The 26,374-nt window shown below is 38.8% G+C and overlaps 1 protein-coding gene across 2 annotated transcripts; it reads left to right on the top strand.

Moving 5' to 3' along the window:
- The first annotated feature begins 711 nt into the window (after positions 1-711).
- Positions 712-25,956, top strand: LOC134003346 (poly(ADP-ribose) glycohydrolase-like). Of its 2 annotated transcripts, XM_062442512.1 has the most exons (18): positions 712-1,235; positions 1,320-1,408; positions 1,485-1,907; positions 2,028-2,242; positions 2,581-2,703; positions 3,169-3,255; positions 3,541-3,615; positions 7,784-7,876; positions 8,977-9,131; positions 12,481-12,560; positions 12,668-12,728; positions 15,213-15,288; positions 16,586-16,733; positions 20,078-20,156; positions 21,361-21,469; positions 23,448-23,553; positions 24,659-24,787; positions 25,039-25,956. In XM_062442512.1, exons 1-18 carry the CDS (start codon positions 1,120-1,122, stop codon positions 25,212-25,214), a joined length of 2,340 nt encoding a protein of 779 aa, XP_062298496.1. In that variant the 5' UTR covers positions 712-1,119; the 3' UTR covers positions 25,215-25,956. The 2 variants fall into 2 exon arrangements, with proteins under 2 accessions (XP_062298496.1, XP_062298494.1); XM_062442510.1 differs by having other exon boundaries at positions 1,485-2,242.
- The last annotated feature ends 418 nt before the right edge of the window (positions 25,957-26,374 follow it).

The following is a 26,374-nucleotide window of genomic DNA, read 5'->3' as shown; positions in this document are numbered from 1 at the left end:
CCCCCCCCCCCCCCCCCCCATCATCTTCATTGACAGAGTAAGATATAAACGAGTTAGAATAACAAAAAGAGGAGGGAATTCAGTTGTGACAAATTAAAATAGACAGTATATTTAATGTTATAGTGAAAAAAACTAGCAGCGTAAGGGGGAAAGTGACAAAATGAAATAAAATAAAATACTTATACTAGACAATATTTGTGTAAGTAAATCTGCAATAAATGTGCAATGCAGAAGTCCCTGAGATTATATACAATACCAGTCAAAAGTTTGGACACACTTTCCCATTCACATCAATGAGAAAGTGTGTCTAAACCTTTGACTGGTATTGTATATATGTGCAATGTTCCTGGGATTTACATAGTAAGTAGGGACAGCATCAGTTTACAGACATATACATGTGACTATGCTGGGAGCTGTGGTGTTGTAGACAGTCTGATGGCTGATGGTATGAAAGAGTCATATACTTTGAGGCATATGGCTGGATTCATCAATGCAAATTAATACATAGGAGGAATAAATAAATAAATAAATAAATAAATAGTTTCAGATAAATAATAATAAGAAACATTAGTCGATAATTTTATATCTTTTAAATAGGCCTATAATTTGGATCTGTAGCTTCTCTATTAAACGATAATCTCGGATGATGTGAAATATCGCGTTATTTTATCGTCGTGATGTCACTAGCTTGAGGAAGTGATTGAACCGAGCAGCAGTATTTACCTTTTAGCACAAAGTTTCACTGTGCGTATTAATCTGACACATGTTCTCATATTGTACTTTGAAGCTCTTTCTATTAGACAGCTATCACGTACAGAAGTTGTTCAAACCCACCACGTTGTTTTTCGGTCGGTTTCACAACACGGTGATGTCCAAAGCTGGTTAGCATATAAGCTAACTAGGTTACAGTTGTTTCTAGACGGTCTGTCAACCACTGCAACAACTCGCGTAAATGACGACATAAGTCAAAAGTCTGAATGATAAAATACTAAAGATTTTCAATAAGGTACTCGACTAAATCAAGTAATTTCTTACTCAATTGTTCACATGGCAACACAGGTGGTTATCTTCCAAACCAATGCACCAGTATGTGCTGTCCTGCAGTAGATCGTATTATGTATGGCTGGCTATGGTATTTTGAGATTTGCTCACCTGTTGAAGAAAGGACTGCCCCAGAAACACATCTGGACACGACGAAATAACACTTCGTTAGTGGTGTCAGCTCAGGTTGTATTGTAAGTATTCAGTGGTGTTGTTTATCATGTTTAAACTGTCTCAAATACAGCATGTTATATCTCATGTGTTGCCTTCTTCTGTAGAATGACTGCACTGACAGACTTTGAACCTTTAGCAAAGAGACTCAGGGTTGAAACAAGTGCCCCAACGTCCCCTTCATCTTCTATCCAAGGTATGTTGATGTATAAAGCTAATGACTCCTTGTCAGAAACTTGCATTTAAAACAAATGACATGTTTTGTTCTTCAGGCACATCTGCATGCATTCAGAGCAGAGATAATGAGACAGTAGATCAAGAAAGGAAAGACAACAATTCAGAAACAACGATGGATATACGGCCAAAGACTGGAGCAGCTGGTTTGCGAGGTGTAAAGACAAAAGGCTCCCACCACAAAATCAACCCCATACAACAACAGAAGTTTCAAAATACTCTTAAAGGATGGTTGGTGAAGCCCAAAAACACCCCAAGTACATCTGAAGTGTGCCAAACACAAGAGGATGTAGAAATGATTGATGGTGACGACATTCAAAGCTCCTCAGCTCAATCTCTGGACTGCCAAAAGTCTGAAAAACCTGCCATCTCTGACTCAGATGAAGAAACCCAACTCTTAACACCACAAGACCTGGAGGAAGACAACCCTGTGTCACCAGCTTTGAAGGATTCAGCAGAAAGTGAGCTTACAGAGACACTGACGTGCAGTGATGGTGATGTAGAAGAAGAAGAAGGAGAAACAGTGTCGTGCTCAGTGAGCTCTGTCAAACACAATACCAAAATAACAGATTTCTTTTCAGGGACTTCGTCGTCATCTGGCTCCCCTTTAACACAGGGCAGGCCAAATAAGTCTCAAATGAAACAAAATGCAGACAAGAAAACTTCCTCAGCTGATGTCGACCCCAATGTCACCTGGCTAGGGACGCCAATCAGTGAGCTGAAAAGAATGCCTGAATGTGGCAGACCATTTCCTCCACTGAAGGATTTTCCTGGCCTGCATACTGTGATGATAAGGGTTTGCATAATTCTTTCTCTCCTATACTGTTTACAGTAATTCAGGTGGTTTAGCAATAAATACAGTAATTTCATAGGCCAACCTGATGTCCTTGAAGGTTTATGCAGACTATGAATGCAGACATTTCCCTCGTGAAAGTGGTAAATTACATTACCAGTTAACATTTCAGAATATTATGTAGATTAAATGACTAAAGTTATATCTTAATAGTGTTTTGTAGTTTAGGCCAGTAGTTTGTGCAATGAGAAGATCTTTTTTATAAGGACTTTCAGGATAATAATGGTATACAGGTATCACATGTACTAATGCCATTTGTTTTCATTCACTTCTATTGACAGACAGACCTTCTTCAGAGTGATAAAGTTCCTGCTCCATATCCTTATAAGTTTACCGATTCTTGGGACGATGTCCATGTCAAAATGCCCTGTTCTGATAGTAACCTGTTTCCCATTGAAGATAAGGTAATGGTCCATGTTTGTATATACCTATCAGTAACAATTATAGTCATGATTATTAAAATGCATGCTGACTGTTTTTCATTGCACAACAGGTGGCTCAGTAATTTAATATTGGTCATCGAAACAGTGCAATCACATTGTATGGCTGACAAGTCTTTTGCAGTCTTTTATTACCACCAATCAGGATGATAAGATTAACACTGCAACATTTAATTTTATTAGTGTTTGTTTGAAAATGTTTCTGAAAGCTCTTTACATCTACTTTTCATGCCTCAAATCTGTATGTGTATAAATGAATATAATGAAATACCATAGTATGAAAATGATTGGCATCAGAGAAGAGGCACATGTTAAATTATCGCATGAAATTACTGCAAAAAAACAGGAGCACCAACACAGCTTTTATATTCTGAGAAGCTGAAGAGAATTCCCCCCTGCAGAGAGCTGACTTAATTTCTGCTTTCACAGGAAACGAGAGAGCGACAGAACAAGAGTCGCTGGGAGCTGATCACTGAAACGTTGTCCAAGAAATTAACGAGTTCACTGGAATTGCGGGTAAGTTTCACATCTCTGTTTGTTTTAGATAAGACGTCAGTATTTGACCTCTTAAACACACACAGGGGCACAGTGCAGTACAGTTGATGTTTCTAGTTTTTGCCATAAGATGGCGTCATGAGCTCAGGAACTGAGATGCCCATGGTCTCTGCATTAGCCAGAATTTTTATATTTGGACAGTCTGCTTGTTGTTTTAATAACATAGATAGTAATTCTGACTTTAAAAATTCTGATATATTTAGCTTGTCACGTAATAATATAATTATTGAATTTGTTTTTTTACAGAATGCAATATTGAAATATTGTTCTTCACTCGCCAAGAAATGGGACTTCACAGCATTACATTTGTACTGCACTAAGGTAAACAATACACCTATCTAATGATTACTGTTTCTTTTAAGGATATCAGTAAGTCCAGAAGTAGTGAATTGAATCTCTTTTGTTCTCAAAAAATACTTATATAGAGGAATCACTGAATTAATGCAGTCTTGCGGACATGTAAACACATATGGACATACATTTTGAAGATGTCAAAGAATTGGCTGTAGGCTAATGAAACATTATCTGTCCAATCATGATACTTGATTGCTCAACAGAAGGCATCATAAACCAACGTTACTGTCTCTCACAGAGCTTGGGTCAAAGAAAGTGCAGGTGGCTCATTAGTGGAATAGAACACACAGTTAAGCAGATGTCTCGTTTGACGCCAGATTATATGTGGCTTGGCATGTACAGTATTTTAGTGGTATTGGAAATCAGTATAGATGGGTAGTAGGTCTAATATCTTCATATTTTCACATGTAAAAAGAAGGCATCATGATAAAAATGCTAACTGCTTGTTAGTGATTTAACAAAAAATGGAAAAATGTGGGATGGAAGACATGATGTATGTGACAAATAGGACTAAGAGGTAAAACATAATTAAAGCTTCGTAACATCTTAATTTAAATAAACAAGTATATGTGCAATTGTTTTTCTCCATATAATAAGTGTGCCACCTATATCTTATTCTCATTTCCTGTTTTATTTCCATTTTCCCACTTCTTTATGATTTATTAATATGGATGGATGGATTTTTTATTATTGATTTGCACCCTAAAGCTAAGACAATTTTCCCTTTGAAATAGAAACAGTTGAGCATATAAAAACCCTCTTAAAACATGGGTTTTACATGAATGAGTCAAGCAATGTTTAAAAAGGTGGCACAGTAGCTCAGTGCCTCACAGCAAGAAGGACCTGGGTTCAAGATCAGCTGTCGAACCCAGGTCCTTTCTGTGTGGAGTTTGTCAGGGTTTGAGCTGGGTGCTCCGGTTTCCTTCCACCATCAAATACATGTATGTTAGGGTTAATGCTCCTGTCAGTGCCCCTGACGACTAGCACTGACAAAAAGAACTGAAATTGGTCCGTGGCCGCTGCATTGCGGCTGCCCACTGCTCCTAGTGTATAGTATGAGCTAAGTGTAGAGGATTAATTTCATTTTTAATATTTGTGAGGGCTGAGAAATGGCAATGAAGAAAGAAATCTGAAAACAAACTGAATCAACTGTCGGGGTTAAAAATAACCTTGTCTTCAGTAGTTCTATGATCATCGTAGACATAATAGTCTGTTTGGTTCTCTCTCTGATGTCCACTCATTTCCTGCCCAACAGTAGACACCCAAGTCATCTGAACAATTAGAGCAGTACAGTACTGAGCCCTATAAGTGCCAAGTGTGAAAAAGGTTTATTCTGTATTATAATTTATGTCATAAAACTTGCTCCCAGTTGACATAATGTAATAAATCTGTATATATTTTATCTTATTGTGTAGTCCAGACATCTGGCTGTTTGGCATTCTGAAGCTCAGATTAAGCCGTATATTAAATGTGTTTTTTTTCTGTATTTAAATTATTTTTTTTTACTGTCCCCAGCTTCAAGTAATTTTCTAAACAGACTCAGGGTAAAATAGGCTTTAGTTGCATCATGATGGCCAGAACATGGTTGGTTCATTGGTCATTTGTCAGAGTTGACAGTGTCTTCTCCAGCCCTGTTTAAAGGCCATCCATCATCTGTGGTCTTGATGCACTCTGCATCATCCTGTGTACTGTCTGTCTCATGAAGCGCTGGGAATATTCCATTGGGAGGGAATTGGCTGTGACATGATATGATATAAGAAATCTTTCCTGATATTGTAAGAGGAGACAGATAATAGGCTTTATTTTCCTTATGGTAAGAGACCCCTCACTCACTCTGTGCTACACGTCATCATCTAGAATACATCAGCTCCATGTTTTTAAGATATCTCACATCTCAGGAAAAACAAACAAACATGGAACCTTATTTTCATGGATGCCAGTATGTCAGATATGTTCCTGTCATTTTGCACAAAAACAGAAATTGGATATCACACAGGAGAATGTTGCAGCCCTTCAGAGGCAAAGTGGGAGTCTAGAGAATTAATTTAATCTTTTGCCAAAAGGTCACGTTTGGTAACTTGTCAGAAATGAAAATGGCTGACATTAGAGAATGCTTTGCTCCACCCTAATACTGTTGAATCAATTGTGTACCGTATCTATGTCATAAATCATGTTAGAATGGGAATTGTATCTGATAAAAGCTGAGCATGTTGAGAGGCTTTAGCCATAATCCAGATTTTGTTGTTGTCAAGTCTACTAGAATGTCAAACGGCAAAATGTCCACATATTAAAATTGAATTAGATTTTATGTGATTTGTGTGCCACATGATTTATAACTGATTAAGTGAAGATGTTTATCACTGTTTTGTGATTGAAGTGAAGAGAAGCCAGTATCACTGATCATTTCATACCAAACCGTAAACTTTTGAATGTGTGGGTGCATTGTTTACCATGACGTAGTGAAAAAGAAAATGTGCAAATTGTTTTTTATGTTGGGCACTTGCAGCTAACTTTTTAAATTTACATGTATATGATTGTATCTCAGACAAAATACACTTGCTTCATTTATGCTCTGTTATTACAGAGTGGACACACACCATTCCTCATAACAAAGACTGTTTATGGCTGTACTCTTTTCAGATTTATTCAGAGCTTGACTAAGTAATGAATCTGTATTTTAGTAGTCTGGTATGCTGTATGTATGCAGTTGCAATTGGGTTGTATGTATCCCCAATACACTGATGGGAAGCTGCTCATAAAACACAGAATATTGTGTTGGTGGTTATTAACACATTCAACTTTTAAAAAACAATCCTAGAGGATCTAGTGCTACACAAGTAAAATGAGGAATGGTAAACAGTGCAATGTAAAGCACATTTTTTTCATTTTGTTACTTTTCCCCTGGAGGTGCCAGAGTGGAGACACTGTAGTAGGAGGATTTTGAGTGTCAGGGAAAAGTCGACTATGAATGGCATAGAGTGACGGGCCCGGCGCCCTCATTGAATATTCATCTCACCACGTACACCTTATGAATAACAGAAAAGCTGTTGATGGACAGCGTCAGTTTTGTTTAGTTCTTCCAACAGTCCAACTAGTGCTGTATTTACGGTTATGAGCACGCCAAGTGTTTTATTTTTACACGGTCACACGTCCACAGATGCAGTCAAGCAGATTGTTTTATTGCTCGGACCTGTGGGGAATAGGAACAGGAGCGCGAGGCGTTGTGTTAAATCTGTACGGGAGCTCTTGTTTCTTACTGTCCACAGCCCCCATATCTTGCTTGATTACTTTGTCAGTTTGGTGTGATGTACAGACCTGTATCGAGTCATACAGAGAGTTAGTCCAGTTGATTTGATGCACTGCTTGTGCTGATTTAAAGAGCTTGGCTTATACTACCTCAGCTATATCCACCGTCTCGCCCTGTCAAGTGCCTTCATTTATTACGCCCATAGGAGCAGTTTATGATGTCAACCAGGTCATTACTTATGACAGTGTTTAGTCAGGCTTCCTTTGCCATAATATAAATGTCCTAGGCTAAATCACCAGTCAAGGCTCCTTGTCCTGGGAACACACTGTCCTTTCTGTTTCAAATGCTTGGTCATTTGCATTTCTTCCAGGAAGACTGTTTAATCAGCTGGCATGGCCGTCTAACCTTGATGAAATTGCTCTGTGATTGATCATTCCGACATTTGGTAGCCAATATGGGTGTAAATATGGGTAGTAAATATTATACGTTGGTTCACAGTTGTGAGTTAATTGACGGTTGGTGTTAAATATTTGTTTCTGGTGATATTATTGATGAACCATCCAGTTAAAGGCAGGCCTAGAGTATCTGTCACATTCCCTTTTAAATGCACAATAACATGTAATAGTCTTCTCTTTGTTTTTCTTTTTTTCACATTTTAAATCAATATATTAGCTTGATTAGTGTAAGGGTACTTCTTCAGACTATGGAGTGTGCTGCTGCTTTGTCCCTAAAACTGTACATGTATTGTAAGATTTTGATATTTAGCAGAATTGTTTATTTTTATCTCTCTGTCTCAAACTAATCAGTGCAAACAGCTAATAATAATAATAACAGCTGAGTTTTGTGGCAATAACAACAACCATAAACAGATCTCTTTCTCTCTCCAAGGTCCTGGAGCCTGATGCTGCCGAACATCTGTTTAGTTCCCTGCTGCCAGACATGGTGCAATTAGCACTGAGAGCATCTGAGCTCTGTACCAAGGTAACAGCTATCACTAACCAATGGACACTGACTCACTGGTCTGTGACACAGTAAATCACTGCAGCAGGTTGATCCCAAAGGTCACAATATGACAAATAATCTTGTGAAATGGTAGTAAAATGGAGAGGTCAAGGCATGTAGCTATTGATGGTCATTTGTTTGATGTTTTAGAGGCTTTTTGGCCATTTGGTTCTTTGGCGTGTGGATGATTAAGAGCAACGTGTGTTTGCAGCAGAAAAGGTCACATTAAGAAGGTTTTTGTGTATTCATTTGGCTGAGCAGCCAGTAATCTTTTATTTAATTTGATATCAGTGTATCAGTGGATCACCCAAGTTAAAAAATTACCAAAGCAAGCAGATTTTTGCTTTCCATGAATGCATGTGACAAACTCTGGTGTAAGCCATCAGCATTAAATATCACTCTACACATGAGTACAATAGAAAGTTGTGATGTGTGTTGAAGTGTAAGAATTCATTATTTTCCACTTGTCACAATTAATTTGGTACCAATAGAAAATTAATATAATAATTGATGTAGGGGATTTGCTAATAGAGTAGCATTTATTATTTAATAGATTTTGGATTTAATAGATAGAAATTGAGTTAGCTAACCCATAATCGACTTAAAAAAAATTCTGAACTCAATGGGTTCTCTCATTACTGATTTTCTACAACATAAAACATATTAGATAGTAATTGGATTCAGTGTGTTGAACAGTACAAGAGAACTTAAAGTACGATTAACACATCATTATGGCTGTGTTCATTGCTTTAAATTTGAATGTAGTGACGCAACTTGTATCCAAACAAATAAGCAATTTACCTGTTTTTCTGTTGTCTTCATGCAACATGCTCTCCCCATTGTCAGTACAATTACTTATGAACATGCTTTGTTTATTTATAAGCCCATAGCCTTTATTGGGAGTATAGATCACTTGTAAGCATGGATGGACCTTGATTGTTATTATGAAGACTGATTCAAGAAGGGCAGAGTGGTACCAAATGAGTATATTTATGCAATGTACTTCAATGTCTCGTTTGGCAAATTGACAAAACAAATGAGTTTGACCTTCCTCAAATGTACCTCTGTTCCTCCTCTAGCCCATACCCCTCCTCAAGAGAGGCATGAACCACTCCATCACCATGTCTCAGGAGCAGGTGGCATGTCTGCTCGCCAACGCCTTCTTCTGTACCTTCCCCCGACGCAACTCCAGAAAGACAGAGTACTACAACTACCCAGACATCAACTTCGTCAGGTAATGTAAGAACGTGGTAGTTTCACACATTGTATTTAAAGTTACATAATCTGGTTGTAAATGTTGAGAGGACGGTGACAACTAGCTTCAATTCCATGAGGGGGCACTACTGTATATGATTTCCTCACTAATCATTTTATCTTCTGGCTGCGTGTTAGAGCGAACAACATTTAAACTGTAGATTTAATTACATATGAACATACACCTTGTACCAAGAGTACATTGAACATAGCAAGCAGTCTGATTTGAAAACTGATCTGAAAGATTTTGCCTTTCATTAAATCAACATTGAGCTTATCAATTATTGTTCATTTGACCATTTATTAAAACCACCAAGCTTTTTCATTGTGTGATCACATTATTACAGTAAGTACAGTACAGACCTTTAATTTAACCTGCTCCCCTGACCAGAACCACCTTTTACAGTTTGTCTGTAAGGTCACCACACTACTGTTTACACATTAGGTTATTAATCAGTCTTATACATCATGTCTCATAAGGCAGATACTCATTTGTGCTCTTTCAGAAAAGGGACAATAGTCTCCATTATTTTATGACAGGATACTGAGATTTCAGCTTTGTAAAGGGTTCACTGTTCACTGCAAGGGTACCTTTTATCAAAACCTGATATATTTTGTTAATAGTATACAGGCTTTAACAAAGATCTGTTACAGAGTCCTATCTGCTCACATTTCATACTTCTCGATATATGTGTACATTGATTCATTGACCTCTGGATTAGGCCTGGGCGATTTATCAATCAATTACATTTTCAGCTTCCACTGGTTATGAAAACAAGATAATAGACAAAATGGATATTGTGCCACATTTCGTTTTGCAATGATACTTTTATTTCCAGTGCACCCCTTTGCTTTAGGAGTCCAGCACACTTTTTTTTTTTTTTTTTTACAGTGGTGCACTTTCGCCCCTCCCTAAAAACCTCTGACCTGCATTCAGCGTCTCTGTCCAAAGAACCGGCCCTCGATCAGCTGCAGTTACTGGCCAGTGACCAGCTAACCTGCCTTCACCTGGCTAACTGACAGCAGAAATTTACTGAACCAAAAAAATATTTATGTCTGGAAACAGTGTTTGTATTTATCGATTCATTGATTTTATTTCCCCACCTACCTAAGCAAGTGAGGGGAATCCATCTGTAGTGAAACAGGCAATTTCACAGATAGACTTGGAGCCTTGATCAGGCAATTTCTTAATAAGTTCAAAATACATATACAGCGGGATATTTGTGTGATATCTGTGAAGATTGTGCTTCAGTAAACGTAACAGAAACAGACTCAAAGCGTAAAATAAAATCACAAGGTGTCTTTATGAGACAGTGTGGATTGATACATTTAATACAATGGAAACATCTCTGTTTTAAGTCAATGAGTAATTTTGTTAAGTAATAATTGCGATCCCAATATCGATCACACTATTTGTGATTATGAGATTTGCCATAATTGAGCAGCCTTACTCTGGATTGAAATACAGTTTGCTGTTCATTGCTGTCTTCCTTTGGGACTTGTCAGTTTTACCAGAATAGTAAATATATTTTCTTTATGTGTAGCTTAGAGCCAAACCTTTAAATGACAAATAGTCTTTTCTTTCTTCTTTTTTTTCCTCCTTTTTTTTGTTCCTTGCGAGCTTTTGCTGTGAAGATCGTCTGGGTGGTGTAATGCAAAATCAGTCTGCAGATCACTACGCAGTCATGTCCCCCATCTCTGTTGGCATCGCAGTGTAATTACCTAAATGGAGGAGGGAATTAGATTAACATTGATTCAGATGGCTGCTTTGACAATGGAGAAGGCCATTGGCTTTTTGCAGACGGCTATAACAGCGTTCATTCGCATCACTATTTCATTCACATAAAGGTTTTGTTCTGATTTGAAAGGAAAGCTACATAAGATATGTGGTATCCAAATTATTTTTTCCCCACATTACTTCACAAGAATACTCACAGGAAAGGTAAAATGAATAAAACTGAGTTTTATATCTGTAGAGATTCTTTTATATCTATGCAGAATTATTATTTGTTTGGCTCGTTTGAGCGTTGCCTCAATCATTCAAAGTATTCTTTAGCAACTTCTATTATTTTTAGAAGTTTATTCAGTTTGCACGCTGAATTTACCAGTTTTTTAAGGAATGTTTTCCTGTGCTGATGATGCAGAAACCCAGCTGGCATACATACTGTAGTCACTTATACCCTTTTCCTGAGTTACACCATAGCTTTTTACTCTGTGGGGGACTTTATTGATATTATATAATTGTGTATTAATTCTCCATTCCCCAAAGATACATCACAGTCTGTTACTAAAAGCCTGCTCTCAACAGTGTCTAGCCTAACTTAAAGACAGTTTGCCCTGAGGACCACATGACGCACAATTGTTTCTACTGCCCACTCTGAAAAAAGAGAGAAATGAATGCAGAAGTTGACTTTGATGAATGAGTTTCTCTACCCCTGAAGGGCTTTCAGTGCATCAAGCTTTTGTCATTATTTAATTTCCCTCACATGAAATTTCTTTCTCTTCATGATGGCATGTGCATGTGAGGTGGGTAGTGGAGTTCTTTATGGAGTTTGCTCTAGAGTGAGATGGTGGGCTTAATGCTGTGCATTCATACCCGCCCACTGCACCTCACTACTAGCAGCTGTGTGTGTGTTTGTTTGTGTGTGTGTGTGTGTGTGTGTGTGTGTGTGTGTGTGTGTGTGTGTGTGTGTGTGTGTGTGTGTGTGTGTGTGTGTGTGTGTGTGTGTGTGTGTGTGTGTGTGTGTGTGTGTGTGTGTGTGTGTGTGTGTGTGTGTGTGTGTGTGTGTGTGTGTGTGTGTGTGTGTGTGTGTGTGTTCTTTTTCAGGGGGGTTGACCTTTTGCTTCCTGAGGACACTGTTGTTCAAAAGGGACACAGGACTTCTTAATGTATCCCCAAGGAGGGGGCGCGGGTTCCCTCTCTATTGCTTTTTTGTGTGAGTGCTGTGAAGTGGCACATGAGTGTGACTCTGTGATGGCAAGCCCGAGGCAACTCCATTGTCGTAACAGTGAATGAGCTTCTACATAATCGGCTAGTGACTGAAAGGGAACCTGAGTGAGAGATGAACTAATTCATGTCAAAACTTAAAGCATGACTGAACTCACATGGCCAGAGTGGCAGTCTTTTGTCTCTACGGCACTGGTTATATTGAGTGTCGTTTTTCCTGGTCTTGGCTGTAGCATTGGATCGAAAGAGTTGGTTGTTGGCTGTGATGCCATGTATACATCTCTTGTTTAAAAAGTATGCCCTTCATTTCTATAAGATGAGCATAATATGTAGTCTAATAGCAACAAAAATTGAATTAAATAAATAATCTGTTTGCCTGCAGGCTGTTCGAGGGGTCCTCCTCAAAGAAGATTGAGAAGCTGAAAACTCTTATGTGCTATTTTCAAAGTATCACTGAGCAAAGTAGGTGTTTATATTTTAATTTCATGAGTAACTTCAAATGTATAATTTATAGTCTTATCGATGTAAAGTAATATTGACATTTCTTCTTTCCTCCTTTTGCTATTCAGAGCCCACTGGTCTTGTAACATTCACACGAAAAAGCTTGGATGAACCTCCGGATTGGAAAAGGTGAAGTATACTGAAATCTGATCATTATTGCTGTTAGAAGTATAGTCTTCAATGTTTTTCCAAAAGTCCCTGCAGTGTGCTGAATCCAGTGGGTTTTTTGGAGGCAAGCTTTATCTCTGAAAAATCACAATTGTTCTTGCAAGCTGAGTGTCAGCACAATTTCAATAAGGAGTAAGACTTGTGATTGCAGATATTTCCAGTATATACTGGTTCATTAATGTGTATGAGTCTAAACTTCCATCCTTTAGTGTGAGGCATTTGCGAGATATATATTATACAGTGCATTGCTCATGTTAAACAAGCAGAAGAGACTGTTGGTCTGTTACCATGCCTGTTAGAAAAAACCCTCTAATCATCAGCTGATGGGGGCGGGTGGGGACGAGCATCCAGAACATAAGACATGGAACATAAGACATGGAAGCTGCTGTACATTCGGTAGAGTGTGAAGGATCTGAATTCAAGCTCAAGTTATTCTACACAGCTGATACTATTTTTTATTTAATTTTTTATGATATAAAATAGTGTAGACAAACATAGAGAACAGCTGCTGTGAATTCTATATAAATGTAAAATCATGAATGGGATGCAATACAGAGCTACTATCTCATTTATATAAAGTCAGTGTTTTAAGTGGGCCAGCACGCACCGGTACGGAGTACCGGCACTTCTCAATTTTAGCCTCTGGCGTGCCGGGACTTTTTACGGCGTACCAGGACTTCTCATGAGCTCACAGTACCCTGTCCTGTTCTATTTCTCTCTTTGCGATTCGTGACACTCATATTCCTATGGCTATACTACATTACCCAGTGTGCACTGGTACGCACCGCACGCCTGCCCGAGTGTACAGGTGTCGTGCCAAAAAGTGATCGTCTGCCAGAATCTGATTTCTGGCCGCGGGTGCGCGCACAGCAGCCCGTTGAGGTGTAGCGCTAAACGGTCATAATATGCATATACAAATAAACTGTACGTCCGCAATTATAGCAAAGGTATGTGTCTTAGAAAGTTTAACTTTTGATACGTAATTATCACAACTGTGGCCAAAAGAAGTGTAGTTTGTAGCGAAATAAGGCATGGCAATTACGTGATAGACAAGTTTCAATGTGCTTGGTCTTTGTTTAGCCCTGTCTTTGGAAATTAGACTATAATGAATGTGATTTATGGGTGTGTTCAATAAAGAAATGATCACTTTTGCAATGATCCTTGTGACTCTGCATTGTTTTTTTTATCTGATCTGGGCCCTACGTAGTATTTGCTTCCCATGTTTGGATGTGTTTTGTATATCTAATATTATTGTTTATGCCTACTATTTGGAGACAAGACTATAAAAGACATGATTTATGGGAGGGTTACATACGCCTATAAAATAACGAACAGTTTTCACCTGCCATAAATTGATTGAAGGCCAAATACAGTTACTGTTAGGTGATTTCTGCTTAAATATGACTTGATCTCATTCATAAGCTTCATAATATAAACACTAGAGCTCACAGGACAGCTTGGAATTCTTTTAAAGGATCATTACAACAGATAATAAGGCATTTTCACCTGCCAAAAATTGATTGTAGGCCAAATACAGTTACTGAAAGGTTATTTCTGCAATCAAATATATGTTTAGGTCTAAAATAATAGACAGTCATTGTCTACTGTTTTGTTATGATGGAAACAAACACAGGAGTATGTCATTTAATTGATTTACTTGTCAACTGCATAGCTTCTCCAATTTTCTCCATGTCTGGTCTCCATCTCCAGGTGCCCCCCTTGGGCCACATGCAAGTTAAAAAGCATAATTTGTCTGGAAAGTTCAATAAAACAATTTTCTTTTTAAAAATCAGCATCATGTTCTAGTATTTGAATATATCACCTAATGATCTACTGGAACCGACCGCCCACCGCCTAATTCACCTGGCAACAGTTCTATAAGGGGAGTACTGGCACTTATTTTTTTCCACTTAAAGCACTGTATAAAGTCATGATATCACAGGCCATTTGAGTTACCTGTCAGTGAGAAGAGGGGGGTTCTGCCAAATAAGAACCTGAGCCAGCCTCTGCAGGTGACCCTCCTAGATTTCGAGTTCAGCAGCCAGATCTTCTCCACAGAGCCCAGTCATGTTTCTCTCCTTCAGGGACAAGTCAGTCATAGTACATAACCACATGGATTTTCTCGTAGAATGTGAGACGCTCGAACATGCTTTGGTATATCAGGGCTTGTTCTGTCTGTTTGGGATCAATTCCCCTGTGACTGAAACTGGTTCTCCAGGTAAAAACAGGCTGCATCAAATTCATTCACAATGCTGTCCATATATTTGAAATTGTTTGAAAGTAGGAAGCTGTCCCCTGGGATGTACAGTATATGTATCACTTTGGATTTTATGCTCCATGTTCTTGTAGGAGCCCTGCAGGTTCTTCTCCTCCGGGCCCAGCTGTGGTTTTGGATTCGATCTATTGTCTTCTGATAACTGAAGAACAATTTACTCTTTGTTTCAGCTCAGAGACTCCGCTCACAAAGCTCCATATTACATGCAAAGGGACCATTGAGGAGGATGGATATGGAATGCTTCAGGTAAGATACAAAGGTGGGGAAGCACATAATACACAAACACAATAATGTGGTTTAGAGGGACTTAACCTTTCAGAATGCTGATCTTTTGCTTAAACAAGCTCTCAGTTGAAGTGATATTCCTCCTTGTCCCGTCCTCTTTTCCCTCTGTTGTAGTCAGTCCCTGAGCCACCACATTCTGGAGGCTTTCACCCAGAATGCTTACCGCTGCTGAAAAGGCCATTTAGGGAGCCTGTGACATGTCGGAGGGAGTGTGTGCTGGGACTGGGGTCGAGGCCTCTGAGCCTCCTCTGATCTCTTTGTGGGCCATGCTTCCTGTGCTCTGTCAGGATGGCCCGCTTTGCCTTTCACCTTTTGTTTGCCTCCAGTTGCCACAAGCTGACAGTTGATGTGCACACATGACCAGCTCCAGGGCACGCTGCGGCTTGGATTGATGGACACTCTGCTGGGGTAGGGGTGGGGTGGGGTGCTGACAGCCTGTCAAAGTAGACTTTAGAGGCTAGCTTGCTGTCCCAGAGTTGAGTGACCAGTTTGGGGAGATCTGCTTTCAGACTGCTGCTCACCCCTTTGCAGCTTCTTGCTGGGGTTGTGATAGGGTTGGCCCGGGCTGTCGACAGGCCAATGAGCAACAACTGTCAATCCTGAAATCGGAGAATTATACGTTCCATATGGCTGCTTTCTGGCTAAAACAATAAGTTGTCACGTCTGTGTCTGAGCTTCAACAATGAGATGCAGATTTTCTTTTGAATCATTAAGAGACCAAATAAACAAGTAAATCAGTGTCATCCACAGATCTACTCACAAACTTGAAAGAACACAAGTAGCAAAAGATATCACAGGCATTAGTCAGCAGTCAATTTACCAGCATGTTATTGCTAGAGGGAGATGTTTACTTTGGACCATAGGACTGCTGTCTTGTTTTGATATTTGCTACTGGCAGCAGTGCACTCAAATGTTGCTCCTGGGGAGAGCTCATTTTGGGTGGGGGACAGATGTCTGAGTAATGCGATCACCTGAGGCCACCTTCCGAATCAGCTTGTCAGGGAATCTGTCACAAATAAAAGAAAAAGGGCTCAGACCTTTTCATGAGGTGTTTTTCATCCTGTTGTCCAAGTTTGGGAAACTATAAATTACACAATCAAAGAAAATGTTCATATACTGTCATCTAGCTCTTTTGTTTTATACGAATATGTGCATGTGAACAGTTCAGGTGATGCTTTTTATGTGCAATTAAAATTGAAAGATACTATCCACAAGTGCATGCATGTTAAAGGTTTCTGTTATCTGTTTTGATTTGCAGGTGGATTTTGCCAATCAGTTTGTGGGAGGAGGAGTCATCGGTCATGGTCTAGTTCAGGAGGAAATTTATTTTCTGATCAACCCCGAGCTCATCGTTTCTCGACTCTTCACTGAAGCCCTGGATCATAATGAATGTCTGATCATCAAAGGTCAGTGATCCAAAAGCTTCCTACACCTTGTTAAAAAAATATAAATTATTCATTATTTAGTCTGTTGATGCTGATCAGGTCAATAATACCCTGGGTTCGCTTTTCTCATCCTTAACCTATAACTTGACAGAGGAAATATTGTGAACATTACTAGTCACACACAGCATGGAGTACACATGGTAGTCCTTCAATTTACCCCATCCTGGCTCAGCAAGAGGCTAAAGGATGTTTGTAGCAATTGCCTTGTTTTCTGGATGTGTCCTTGTCATGTTTCCTTTTGATTGGGTGCAGAGGAGAGGAGCGTCAGGCGGGAGATGGGGCTGTCCTGATTGCTCTGTTGGGTCTTTGTGTTGAGTAATTCCAACAGGCTGTACTTGAGTATTGAGTGGTTGCAACAAACAAGGTTGGGATTGGCCAGTAGCACCAGTAACACGAGCTAGACTTGAGGAATCCCAGCAGGAGGCTGATGATGGCACCTTTTTGTTTTCTCTCTTTTTTTTCCACCTGTTTGTCTAGACTGTTGTAGCTGCTTGATTGCATTTGATGACGACTTTAGAAAACCAATGTTATTTTATATAGTAATTGCTTTTTTTTTTAGAATGAATATGCATATACAAATTCATATTGATACATAAACAAACCAAAAAAAGAAAAGACGATACAAAAATAGAGCAACACAGCAAAATAACCCAATGAAAAGATTATCTTTAGTCCGAAAAAAGGTATAATACAGCTTATAATGCCTACTCTTTCAACAAGAATTATGTTAACTCCAAAAAACAAACGGCTAGACAAAATGAAAGGAAGCTACACAAATCCAGTTGTATATTGTCTGAATACATTTTACGTCTGACATGAATTAATAGATTTTTGCGGGAGAAAGTGACAGCTCTTTCCCTTGTTATAATTTAAAATTTAATTTTAATTTAATTTAATTTGAAAATTGGTTCTCTTTTTATAGCCAAGTATTTTCTAATAAATGTGAGTCAATGACGTGAACCATGGTTACGCAAACATCCATCACCCATAGATATGTGTACTGCCCTAACATTGCGTAACAAGCGGCTTGGATTAGAACAGGAAGTGAGGCACCAGATGCTCCGCCCTTGTAATCACCAGTCATACCGCTGCATCAGAGCTTCTCGCTTTGGCGGAGTCACCTTCAGACTTCTGCCATTTCTCCTCTCTCTCCACTTACACCACTTAACGTTATTACATAGGCCCAGAATTAATTATAGCTGGAAGACCTGCCCAAGACCTGCTCCGCTAATGGACTCTTCCATTCCATCATCTTTATTAAACCCTGCCCGTATCTCTTGTCCTCCCCGTAAAAAAAATCCAAGCCTTAGCTACATTGTGCCCGTGTGGTAAATCATATTACCCTGTGATGCATTTTGGCATACAGTAGGAAAGCTAATGGATCTTACCTCTGCACTGAAATTTGTAAAAGTGCCCGGGCTTAATTGCATTTTCCATGATTGCTAGATCTCTGGCGGCCATCAGGGCGGTCAAAAGTATAAATAGTATCAAGGGGAAGTCATATGATTTATTGATGGTAGTACTGACCAGAAAATGCGGTGCAAGCTTGATGCAAGCGAGATGTAGTGACACAGGAAAGTGTTTGTTGACTCCGCACAAAATCTTGTTTTGTGTGGATAGTAGCCGAGAAACTAGTGGTGGCATTCCACAGTGGTATGTTTTTATTTAGAAACCTGTTTTGACAATATTTTTACAGTATATTTATGTTACATGTATTGTGGACGCTATGACTTTTAATTTTTTTAAAGGCGAGACGCAATGTTATTCTCATTTGTTCTGATGCAGACTGCAAAAAATAATGCAACAGTAAAGCTTCTTCCGTTGCCCAGTTTATGAGATGCGCTGCTGACCTTTTCAAGACTCTGGTCCACCACAAATATTTGGCTCGTTGTTTTGATGTATTTACACATGAAAGGAACAACCTTCAGAAACATTGTGAATTATACCCGCAGTTTTCTATGCAACCTATTTGTTATTTAGAAAATCTCTAATATCCAGACATATCTTTCCCTGGTCAGGATTGATCTGACTCCAACTACAAATAATCTAAAATGGCAAATAGATTGCATGAAAAATCTAAAGCACAATTCATATTGTTCCTGAAGGTTGTTCCTTTCATGTGCAAATATGGTTTATTATAGAGTTCGATATTTTTTGCCATGGTCCAAACCTTTGAATTTGCCCACTCCACCAAGTCAACAATTCTGTCTGGTATAAGGAAATGATCATTTCGGAGGACCAGTAAAGGTCTCGAGCATGCATAGTTAAAACATGTTCATCTAGGCTGTGGTACCTTGTATTGAACTTAACATGCTTTACATTTTTATCTTATTTGTTGCATCACTAGAATATTTCAAACTCATGATACATCTATATTGTTGTATTCATAAGATTTGAATCAACTTTCAAATTTCTGAATCATGCATACTCAACTAAAGACATTTTTCTTATGTGTTTTTATTAATGGCACACTGGTGAATTAAATTATGCACTTGAGTATCTTTCTTAGTTATTTTGCATATCACTTTAAAAGAAACGTGAGAGTCTTTCTGATTATTAGTGAAATGTCTGTCAAGTGGAGCACACTCTAGAGATTCCCTCCCCCCCATGTACACCTCCTTATACCTGCTGACCAAGCCCCTGCTACTAATCACTTGGTTTATTCACTTTGCAGCATGAAGCATCTCAGCGAGTGCTCTCGACCGCCAGGTACTAATGAGCACTAATGAATGGGAAGTTAATCTGTGGCCTCGTTTGTTTGACTGCGCTGTTGCCTCCCCAACCTCCAGTTTCCCCCTTTACAGGTGTTGAGTGTTCCCCTGTGGGTTGATGGCCAGGCGGGGTGGTCAGGGTGGTGTAATAACTTAACCTTCTTCTTGTCAGGAGACAGCTGCTTCTGTTTCATCCGACCACATGAGGCAGAATCCCTACAAGCACCCCCTGAAAACCTTTTGTTTTACAGTGATTTTTTTTGTTATATAATCGTTCTTTTTGTATCGTTGAAAGTCAATGCAAACATTTTCAGTGACACATTTCAGATAATTCTTTCTTTGTGTCTCATTTATTTATTATATGTTCATCTAAATATTTAGATATGTAAAAGGTGGATTTGCTTAATATACATTTAAGGGCCAAATGTGGTTGTGTGTTATTAGTTGTTCAGTATGGTATTTGCCACACAATTATTTTAGCAAAATATGTCCTCCAACTTATAAGAAATTAATGACAATCACAATCTCTGTAAAGTTTATTATGTTTAATATTTGCAGTGTTGTGTGACTAATGTTGTTGTTTGTAATCACCAGGTACACAGCAGTACAGTAAATACACGGGCTATGCACAGACCTACCAGTGGGCTGGCAGCCATAAGGACACAACTCCAAGGTATTTATTGCACCCAGATCCTTTAAACGCCTTAAAATAACTAAATGTTAAGTTTAACCCCTTCATAATCATCTCCTCTCGCCATGCTGGTGATGTGGCTCAAGGGAAGGCAATTTCAGTCGGTTGGTCTGTGACCTTGAATCAAGACTAAAGTATTTTAACAACTATTGGATGGATATATGTCAAGAGATTCACAGTCCCCAGAGGATTAATCCTAATGACTTTGGTGATCTTGTGACTTTTCCTTTAGTGAGGTTGACATATGAGGCTTTGAGTAAAACTAATGTGGCTGATCAGAATGGGCTGATTGCTTGACCTCTGGCCACTACATCAACACATAGAAAAATTAATACAGTTTATGTGAGGTGTGAATGAGCTTGTACAACATGATAATAACAAAATTTGATATATATATAAATAATACTTTAATACTCTACTAGTAAATAAATGTTCTTTTTTCATTTCAAGTAAAATAAGGGCTGCTTTTAAAAAATAAAACAGAAATAAAATGGATCAAATATATCGGGCTCTTATATCGTTCCTATTTTCTGCGCTTTCAATTCGGATTTGAGTGGGTATGTTTGCTTCAAAAATGTTTGTTTTGTCTGTAGTGGCAGTCTCAGCACACATGAGACAAACTGGTTTTGAAATACCCGTGGAAGTTTTTGCTCCGTTTTACTCACTTAACTACAGTCATGTCAGAGTCTCCATTCTTAAATAAAAGCTCTGTTTTCGCTGTCTGCTTTTCCTTTCTCTGACTCGTGTCACGCCTCGTCTCTGGTCTCTCCCTGCCCCTGCACAGAGAGGAGCAGCTTAAACATATCACGTACATGACACTCCCTTTGTTCCCCAACAATTCACCCAATCGCATCAACGGTCCAAGAGATAGGCGAAGGACATATACACAGACACACAGATTCCTTCCTTTAGTAGAAATGTCTCTTTGACTATTGATTTACTTCGGGTTATGACCACTTATCTGCAAAACTAATGACATTCCCATCAGCTTCTGCTGTGCTTTGTGTTTAGTGCTAATGAGCACATTTTAGCATCACAAATCTTGGTGTCAGGTTTTATTGACTTAATTTTGTGCTCTAACATGTATGTAACCAAGAGAAATATTTGCCTCATTTGACCAAAGCCCAGTCCCTTTGTTGCACATAAAAATGTAAAAAAAAAAAACCATCTGTTTTATTTGTTCCAGAGATGACTGGAAGAGGAGATGCACAGAGATCGTGGCCATTGATGCCCTGCAGTTCAGGAGCCTTCTTGAACAGTTTCGCCCAGACAGAATCAACCGGGAGCTCAACAAGGTTACCCTTCTTGCTTCTTTCTCTCATCTGTCTGTTCGCTTTCTTCTGGTTTCACTCTGCGTGTCCTCAAATATGAGTGTAGGGTTGTGCCTTTAATTCTTGCGCTTGGCATTAGTGAGGATCCGTCATCAGTTTAAATGAAACCTCTTGAGAACAAAAAACAATGTCAGCTCATCGCAAATCAGGCTTAAGAAACTGTTTGGCGAGTGCTGCCGTAAGGAAAATGTTTAAAAATGTTTTGTAGACAAATGAAGAGTTTGTATTATTTATGGCAGTGGAAGTTTGGGGGCAATGTACCACTGCTCTTTGATGTTACGCTTTGATCTTACGTAGAGTCAAGTCTATTTAACAGAACAAAATATGGCTGCAGTAATGTTTTAACTTTTATTATTTTATATATTAATATATTATTTAGCATTTCACCTCATGTTTTGTTTGCAGATATTTGAAGGCTTCACTGTCAATCCGTTTGGTTGATGATTGGAAATCAATCTTATTACTTAATATTTATTTAATATTGAGTTCTAGGCAAATATCATATGCCTGTAATACAGACTGATGGATTGTCATGTTTATAGAGAATAAGCTTAATTTAATTCATTACCCTGTCCATTAGACGCAGAATGAATTTTAATGAACATTTCTGACCTCAGGGCAATTAATCTCAATTATTAATTTTACATCACAGATTTGTATTTATTTTTTTATTTTTTTTAAATGCGTAAATCCTTCTATTAATACAGTTCTTCTCCCAGGCAGAGGTATTCATTTGTAATAGAAAATCAAGATGTTGATGTTGTCAAGTGTGCAGTCAGAAAGCTTGGAGGAGTTTGACAGCTCTTGCAAGGATGTGAAGAATGCATCAACATGAAGATCAATCCCGTTTCGAATATTGTTCAGCCAACTGTCATATCTGCCCTTTCACAGGAAGAATTTATGACTGGTCAGGGGGAGGATGGGCACTTACAATTTATTTTCACTATTCTCTTAATTTCCATTGTGAAAATGAATGGGCAGAGCCCCCTCAGATCTTTCATTTAACATCCCTGGCTTTTACAAATGATTTATCATGTGACACACAATCCACCTGACATGTTGTCGTGTCTAGCAGTAAAAACGGAGGGGAAAAAGGTAAGAAGTTGCCAGATGATACAAAGTTAAAAATGTATTTTCAGCCAAGCCAACCACATCTTACTAACATGTATGTGTTCATGCATTGAACGATGTGTCAAGTACAAGCCTGCAAGTAAATGGAATTACTGTGTTGCTTTCTATATTCAATTTACATCTGATAGTTTGAAGCAAGCTTATGAAGCATACCAGTGATCTGGAACAGCAAGGTGATCCCGAGACCCGAGGCTCATCAGAGCTGATTCCAGCTTTATGTACCAAATGACATATCATTCTCCATTTACTGGTGAATAGCCTCATGTGGCTGACAACTTGATGTAATGTCAACCTAGGAAAACCAGATTCATTCAGGTTTTTGATGACAAAAGGATTTTTCTTATTGTGAGATGACAGCAGTGTCTGAAATCACTTCCTATATGCTAACCGGTGCACTTGATTTATATTCCACCAGTGTCAAAATTCTACATGTAAAATTTAAGCTCTCAAAATTAACAAAAAATGTAACACACACAATAAACATACTAGTTAGGTACTGCTAAAAATCCCATATTGCACTGCTTTGCCTTTGAATTACAGTAATGCAGCACTTCATAAGTGACTACAATCTCAATGATCCTCTTTCAATGTACTCATTATAAGGTAAAATATTACATATTTGCTATGTAGAGAATATTGAATGATTTCAGACTAATATCAGAGTGTATTTATGTATCTCCTTGATATTATTATGAGTATTGTTGAACAGAATACTTGTCCTTTAATATCAAATTGTGTTTTGCTTTATGTTGACCATACCTTTATTAATTAGCTGCTTTCAAACTTTATTTCATCTTTAATTTTTATTTAGGCCTACTGTGGTTTTTCTCGCCCTGATGAACAAAGTCAAAACCTTGCAGCGGTGGCCACAGGAAACTGGGGCTGTGGAGTTTTTGGAGGTGACACACGTCTGAAAGGTAAGTGCTGACGTAACACTACCGTCACTAGATCTTGTAGAAAAATGAGCTTAGATTATTGCCGTGCACTTGGCAGTCTAAGTGGACTCTCTTCCTGGAGATAACAGAATACATTTAGGATTGAAAGGCTCTAGTAGATCAGTGTGGGCATTCATTTGTCTTCCGGGAATATACATTCATTTACTTAAAGCCTATTCGTCGCCTTCCCCCTATTGATTAAATGACAAAGTTAATATGTTTCATTAATAGTGAAATTTATCGCTTGCTTTAGTCCATCAGTCTGTTAGACTGCTCTGCCTGAGCCTTGTATCACTGTCACAGAGCAGGGAGTGTCAAGACAGTTTATGCTAACAGTGTGCAGTAGTTGCTTCTATTTCTCACTTTTTACCCCTGTGCCTGCAAACTATACACACACACATACATATTTGTTAATTAGCTGTAGCAATGTACAGCCTTCTATAGGCACAATAACCTGCTGTCTGCTTAATGACATGCCTCTTGGGAAGAGCTTTTGTAATTCCAACACTGTTCTCCTCACAGGTTTACCTTCTGTGGCCTCTCATAGCCACCTGTTTTTTTAATTGTCAGATCATTTGTGAAGAAAGCAGTTGTAACAGGATGGGAGAGAAACTGCTGAATTTTCAGCTTAAGCCTTCCTCTAAAAAGAAATGTTGATTCAATTTTGCTCGTTAACTTGCCACCTTCCCAACCTTCATTAATCAGCACACATATTTCCAGTCTCTTAAAATATTCACAGCTCTCCGGGGCCAGACCTGGCCTCTCTTTGTAACTAATCCACAGTTCTCAGTGGGGGTGAGACCTATTCCCTCGATTATTTACCTTTTACTGTACATACCACAGAGGCTGCTGCCGCTCACATTTAATGATAACATCAGCAGCTAGAAGTCTAGTCAGACCTCCGTATATTCAACCTTTTTAACAAGTGAGAAAAAGTAGACATTCCGTTTGTTTACAGGTTATGTAGTTGTTTTATCTATAAATCTGTCTCACATAAAAAAGCCCTACATGGCCAATCCATATACTACATTAAAACAAATTGTCACTCTCACTATTGAGGTTTAACACAGGCTTATTTTCTTTCCAGCTCTGCTCCAGATGCTGGCAGCTGCCGAGGCGGGCCGAGATGTGGCCTATTTCACCTTTGGTGACAGCCAGCTCATGACAGATGTCCACAACATGCACTCTTTCCTCACACAGAGAAACACCAGTGTCGGTAAGGCAAGCTCCTTGTTTATAAGCAACTGTGTTTCTGCCTTTTTATTTTCTGTATCGGGATCGCACTGCTACAGATGTGATCCCATGGAATAATGATAGGATTAATAGTGATTTAGAATAACATCTCCTCTCAGGATTTAGTTGTTAATGATGTGGTCTCATGAAAAAGTATAATGGCTAATTATTGTTTCTGAAAACGTGTTCACATTTTCCACACTAGCCAACATGCACTTCTTGTCTCTGTTGTAGGGGAGGTCTATGATCTCTTGGGGCAGTACTATAGCTCAGTGTGCAAGAGCTGCCTCAGTCGGCGCCCTGACGTCAGCCTCTACTCCTTCATCTACCAACAGGTCAGCTCTTCCCCAGCGCCCAATGACTCCAACCAGGGCGCGGCCGGACAGCATGTCCCCACAGACTGCCATTAAGGTCAGGTGACCAATGAGTCACCATGGCTTGCCTTTGTAAAACAAAACACTTGCCGAATTAAAACAGTCTCAGTCTGTCTTTTTATAGCTTTATTTTTATCTTGTTTTTTTGTTTGACAGACTTTTAATTAATAGTGGTCGATCTAACAAATAATGTCTCTTCCACTGGCAGCCAAAAATGAAAATCTGGCACGCAGATGCTTTTGAAAGCAACTAAACTGCAGAGGGTGATTAGTTATGACCCTGTCTGGTGCAGCAGTCCAAACTGTGTTCATTTTGCTGCTGCTGGTAATGTGCCGATGGACTGAGCTTCAATACGACGCAATTGTGATTTTAATGGTGAAGCAAAGGTTGCCATCCATCTTCTGGGTTTGTCATGTTGCCTTTTTTTACACCCACACATATCCAGCTTAATTGAATTGGCTGTCAGAAATCAAGTTAAAGGAAAAGAATAACAAGAACGGGGTTTGGGAAGCTTGGAGTATTCTCAGGAAAAGGGGTTTGATTTAAAGAGCAGTCTGGATCTCTGAGATATTATCTAGAGACCATGAATACATTTTTGGGGGATTCTTCGCTGTATGTGGTGATTTCAATGAATTCATCTGCACTTAAAATATTAATTTGATTTGTTTATTCCTGTATTTTACAGCCACAGCCTTACTGTTGTATAGCTACACATGAATGAAAATGGACAAATCTTTTGTCAGATTTTGTTTTTCAAACAGCTTGAATAAAATAATAAAATCAATAAAGAACTCTTTTATGTAAATGTAATATTCAGAGTTTCAATATTGCTTATATTTCATCCTTAAGCACCATTTGAATGGAGCCACAAATGTAAGGAATACATCTCTGAACAATCTCTATGAAGGCTTCTTGTCCCATTGATGTTACAGGCAAAATGAGTTTCTATACAGCCTTGCCATGTATCTTTCCCCAGCTATGGCTTCACTCTTTCTCTCACAGTTTAATAAGGTCATACCTTTTTATATAAACTGTACATGACACCTCATTAAGTAAAGAGTAGATCATAGTACATCCAGTCAGAGGCGAGAGTCAGGCAGTGTGTGATTTCTCTCTGTCTGTCGGACAAAACACAGCTTCATTTGCATCAAAAAGAAACTGCACGATACACGAGACTGCAGTTAGACCTTCAGGTT

This window comes from Scomber scombrus, chromosome 21 (genome assembly GCF_963691925.1).
Source record: "Scomber scombrus chromosome 21, fScoSco1.1, whole genome shotgun sequence".
NCBI classification, from domain to species: Eukaryota; Metazoa; Chordata; class Actinopteri; order Scombriformes; family Scombridae; genus Scomber; species Scomber scombrus.
Note: the sequence above shows the minus strand (reverse complement) of the source record. Positions and strands in the feature narration are given on the sequence as shown.

Coding starts and splice junctions, on each gene's coding strand:
- LOC134003346 (XM_062442510.1), top strand. CDS start 1,120: ATGGCTGGCTATGGTATTTTGAGATTTGCTCACCTGTTGAAGAAAGGA. Junction 3,616..7,783: donor TACATTTGTACTGCACTAAG/GTAAACAATACA, acceptor TCTCTCTCCAAG/GTCCTGGAGCCTGATGCTGC. Junction 12,561..12,667: donor TCAAAGTATCACTGAGCAAA/GTAGGTGTTTAT, acceptor TTTGCTATTCAG/AGCCCACTGGTCTTGTAACA.